Here is a 5,000-nt window from a genome sequence, read left to right on the forward strand (position 1 = left end):
CTGTCTGTCTATCTATCTCTATCTCTCTATCTCTGTCTCTGTCTCTCTCTGTTTCTGTCTCTGTCTCTGTCTCTCTCTCTCTCTCTCTCTCTCTCTCTCTCTCTCTCTCTCTCTCTCTCTCTCTCCTTATCTGTCGTTAGATATAGACAGGCATTTGAAACGTGTAACGACGAGATTTAGACTAGGTATATCAGAATTGACAGTGCATCACTTTAGATGCAGAAGTTTTTTGTGCAAACTATTTAGTCTGTCCTTCATGTCGTGAAGCCCAAGAAAACGAGGTGCACTTTGTTCTTTGCTGCCCAACACTAAAACATATACGTCAAAGGTTTGTAAAACCTAAGTACTACAAGCATCCCTCTCTGTTCAAGTTGAATTTGATGTCGTCAAGCAATATCACTGACGTATATAATTTTTCGGTATTCTTATATCAGGCATTCAAATTAAGAGAAATTGTTACTTCGTAAAACAGTTATAATGCACTTTTTTTTGTTGTCTATGTATTTACACGGATATAATGCACAGTTTGTTGTCCATATTAATGCTTATTTGTTTATGTGTTTTCGTTGAGTTGTATTATGTTTATATGTATATTCTCTTACGTTTGTACATGCGTATGTCATTTTGAAGTTGCTGTTGGGAGGTCATCACTTTTCTTTCATCATTATTATTCTTACCCAGAGGGCCAGATGTAAAACAAGCACTGTATGCTCACTCCACTCCTTGACCCTCTGGATTATAAAATGTCCTTCGTTCCTTCGTTGGTTGGTTGGTGTCCAGGGGAGACGTCCAGTATGAACGACGCCCTGCAGCTGAAGGACCTGGAGACTTACTACCAGCTGGTGCGGGTGACCAACGCCCTGGGGTTCTCCTACACCCTGCGCTCGGACGGTATCACCGTTCACCACGAGCCGCTCATCCCTGGACAGGTCACGCTTCCTTCTGCACCCCCGCCCTCCCCACAACCCCTCCCTCTCTCTCCCCTCGCCCCTCTCCTGCAGTCAGAGTTCCTTTCAGACCTCCTCACACACCCCTCCTGTTCCCCAGTTTTAAAAAAAGTCATGAGTTCTTTGGGACCCCCTTTCAGAAAAAAAGCCACGGTACCTTTTTGAAACCTCCTATAGCCGGGTGGTTAAAGCGCTGGACTTTCAATCTGAGGGTCCCGGGTTCCAATCTCTGTAACGGCACCTGGTGGTTAAAGGGTGGAGATTTTTTTCCGATCTCCCAGGTCAAGGTATGTGCAGACCTGCTTAGTGCCTGAACCCCCCCTTCGTGTGTGTGTACCGCAGGCAGAAGATCAAATACGCGCGCTAAAGATCATGTAATCCATGTCAGCGTTCGGTGGGTTATGGAAACAAGAACATTTGAGGAACCCCCTTCCAGTTCATCAGTAAAAACAGAGTTCATTTGAGGAACCCCGTTCCAGTTCATCAACAAAAACAGTTCATTTGAGGAACCCCCTTCCAGTTCATCAATAAAAACAGAGTTCATTTGAGGAACCCCCTTCCAGTTCATCAGTAAAAACAGAGTTCATTTGAGGAACCCCCTTCCACTTCATCAGTAAAAACAGAGTTCATTTGAGGAACCCCCTTCCACTTCATCAGTAAAAACAGAGTTCATTTGAGGAACCCCCTTCCACTTCATCAGTAAAAACAGAGTTCATTTGAGGAACCCCCTTCCAGTTCATCAGTAAAAACAGTTCATTTGAGGAACCCCCCTTCCACTTCATCAGTAAAAACAGAGTTCATTTGAGGAACCCCCTTCCAGTTCATCAGTAAAAACAGAGTTCATCTGGGGAACCCCCTTCCAGTTCATCAATAAAAACAGAGTTCATTTGAGGAACCCCCTTCCAGTTCATCAGTAAAAACAGAGTTCATTTGAGGAACCCCCTTCCACTTCATCAGTAAAAACAGAGTTCATTTGAGGAACCCCCTTCCACTTCATCAGTAAAAACAGAGTTCATTTGAGGAACCCCCTTCCAGTTCATCAGTAAAAACAGAGTTCATTTGAGGAACCCCCTTCCAGTTCATCAGTAAAAACAGTTCATTTGAGGAACCCCCTTCCAGTTCATCAGTAAAAACAGAGTTCATCTGGGGAACCCCCTTCCAGTTCATCAATAAAAACAGAGTTCATTTGAGGAACCCCCTTCCAGTTCATCAGTAAAAACAGAGTTCATTTGAGGAACCCCCTTCCACTTCATCAGTAAAAACAGAGTTCATTTGAGGAACCCCCTTCCACTTCATCAGTAAAAACAGAGTTCATTTGAGGAACCCCCTTCCACTTCATCAGTAAAAACAGAGTTCATTTGAGGAACCCCCTTCCAGTTCATCAGTAAAAACAGAGTTCATTTGAGGAACCCCCTTCCAGTTCATCAGTAAAAACAGAGTTCATTTGAGGAACCCCCTTCCAGTTCATCAGTAAAAACAGAGTTCATCTGGGGAACCCCCTTCCAGTTCATCAATAAAAACAGAGTTCATTTGAGGAACCCCCTTCCAGTTCATCATTAAAAACAGAGTTCATTTGAGGAACCCCCTTCCAGTTCATCAGTAAAAACAGAGTTCATTTGAGGAACCCCCTTCCACTTCATCAGTAAAAACAGAGTTCATTTGAGGAACCCCCTTCCAGTTCATCAGTAAAAACAGAGTTCATTTGAGGAACCCCCTTCCAGTTCATCAGTAAAAACAGAGTTCATTTGAGGAACCCCCTTCCACTTCATCAGTAAAAACAGAGTTCATTTGAGGAACCCCCTTCCACTTCATCAGTAAAAACAGAGTTCATTTGAGGAACCCCCTTCCACTTCATCAGTAAAAACAGAGTTCATTTGAGGAACCCCCTTCCAGTTCATCAGTAAAAACAGTTCATTTGAGGAACCCCCTTCCAGTTCATCAGTAAAAACAGAGTTCATTTGAGGAACCCCCTTCCAGTTCATCAGTAAAAACAGAGTTCATCTGGGGAACCCCCTTCCAGTTCATCAATAAAAACAGAGTTCATTTGAGGAACCCCCTTCCAGTTCATCAGTAAAAACAGAGTTCATTTGAGGAACCCCCTTCCACTTCATCAGTAAAAACAGAGTTCATTTGAGGAACCCCCTTCCACTTCATCAGTAAAAACAGAGTTCATTTGAGGAACCCCCTTCCACTTCATCAGTAAAAACAGAGTTCATTTGAGGAACCCCCTTCCACTTCATCAGTAAAAACAGAGTTCATTTGAGGAACCCCCTTCCACTTCATCAGTAAAAACAGAGTTCATTTGAGGAACCCCCTTCCAGTTCATCAGTAAAAACAGTTCATTTGAGGAACCCCCTTCCAGTTCATCAGTAAAAACAGTTCATTTGAGGAACCCCCTTCCAGTTCATCAGTAAAAACAGAGTTCATTTGAGGAACCCCCTTCCAGTTCATCAGTAAAAACAGAGTTCATTTGGGGAACCCCCTTCCAGTTCATCAGTAAAAACAGAGTTCATTTGAGGAACCCCCTTCCAGTTCATCAGTAAAAACAGAGTTCATTTGAGGAACCCCCTTCCACTTCATCAGTAAAAACAGAGTTCATTTGAGGAACCCCCTTCCACTTCATCAGTAAAAACAGAGTTCATTTGAGGAACCCCCTTCCAGTTCATCAGTAAAAACAGAGTTCATTTGAGGAACCCCCTTCCAGTTCATCAGTAAAAACAAAGTTCATTTGAGGAACCCCGTTCTAGTTCATCATAAAACAGTTCATTTGAGGAACCCCCTTCCACTTCATCAGTAAAAACATAGTTCATTTGGGGAACCCCGTTCTAGTTCATCATAAAACAGTTCATTTGAGGAACCCCGTTCCAGTTCATCAACAAAAACAGTTCATTTGAGGAACCCCCTTCCAGTTCATCAGTAAAAACAGGAGATCCTTTTTGACCAACCTCGCCTCTCGTTTATTTCTTAAAACACAGAAGACAAAAAGAAGAATTATGTACTGATGCCCGTCTTCACCCCTCTCCCTCCCCTCCCCCACCAATCAGATCACAGATTCACAGATGGGGAGAGTGCTTTTTACCACCAGCCTGATGCCCTTATACACCCCCACACCCCACCCACCCACCCCACCTGTTACAAAGTTGGTAAACAATGATATTATTCTGTCTCTGGAAGGGAGATGTTTTAAGGGAACTAACCAGAATTTAGTTAGTACATTGTATTGGAGAGTTACGTCGCTTGTGTTTGAATATTAATGGTTGACTTCAATTCGCTGTCTCCTTGTGTAAACTAGTTGGTCAGAACGGTACAACACACGCGCCCCACTTATCCATCCAATGCAGCATCACACCATGTTGACCCCCCCCCCACCCCCCGCCCCCCGCCCCCCACTACCCCCCACCCCACCCCCCACTCCCTTGCAAAACTAAATTCACACAAAAAAAAAAGGTTAGGGGAGAGATTTTGGCCTAACCGCCCACCGCCAACACATACACAGACACCTCCTATCTCTTTTTTTTCCCCTTCTGTTTTGTTTTTCCACAGGTGTTTGACGGCAGCAAGACGGGCTTTGACCTGAACTACCTATCAGGTACCACCAAGGTGTCTGCCAACTGGCAAGGCTTTGGCATCAAGGCTGCTGTCAATGACGCCCCTGTCTCTGGTCTCCAGTCAGGTGAGGGGGTGGGGAGAGAGAGAGGGAGAGAGGGGTGGGGGTGGAGGGGGGGTGGAGGGGTGTTGAGCGGAAGAGGAAGGAGGTTGGGTGTTTACGGGCTGTGTGGGTGTGTCGTACTAACTGACAAAAAAAATGCCCAACGGGTGTAGTAGATTCAACCAGAAATAATTCACACTTTAAATAAACCGTTCGTTGTTGTTGTTTCTTTTCAGGATGGGGGCGGTGGGGGGAAAGAGGGGGGGGGGGGGGGGGGGGGGGGGGGGGGGGGGGGGGGGGTGTCCCGGCAAGCATGTTATGTTGTTTATTCCAGTCACTTCCCTTGCGTAACAGCAAACTTGTAAGGGTTACATCACACACACACACACACACACACACACACA

General features: G+C 44.9%; 1 protein-coding gene across 4 annotated transcripts in view; it reads left to right on the forward strand.

The window, feature by feature from the left end:
* The window catches only part of LOC143301898 (uncharacterized), a 143,273-nt gene that overhangs the window by 82,049 nt on the left and 56,224 nt on the right, over nt 1-5,000 (forward strand). For all 4 annotated transcript variants that reach the window (XM_076616330.1, XM_076616329.1, XM_076616332.1 and 1 more), the window contains exons 43-44: nt 781-929; nt 4,491-4,620. In XM_076616330.1, coding sequence (XP_076472445.1) covers nt 781-929; nt 4,491-4,620 — 279 coding nt within the window. The remainder of the gene's footprint in view (nt 1-780; nt 930-4,490; nt 4,621-5,000) is intronic.

The sequence above is a fragment of the Babylonia areolata genome, chromosome 28 (genome assembly GCF_041734735.1).
Source record: "Babylonia areolata isolate BAREFJ2019XMU chromosome 28, ASM4173473v1, whole genome shotgun sequence".
Classification (NCBI taxonomy): Eukaryota; Metazoa; Mollusca; class Gastropoda; order Neogastropoda; family Buccinidae; genus Babylonia; species Babylonia areolata.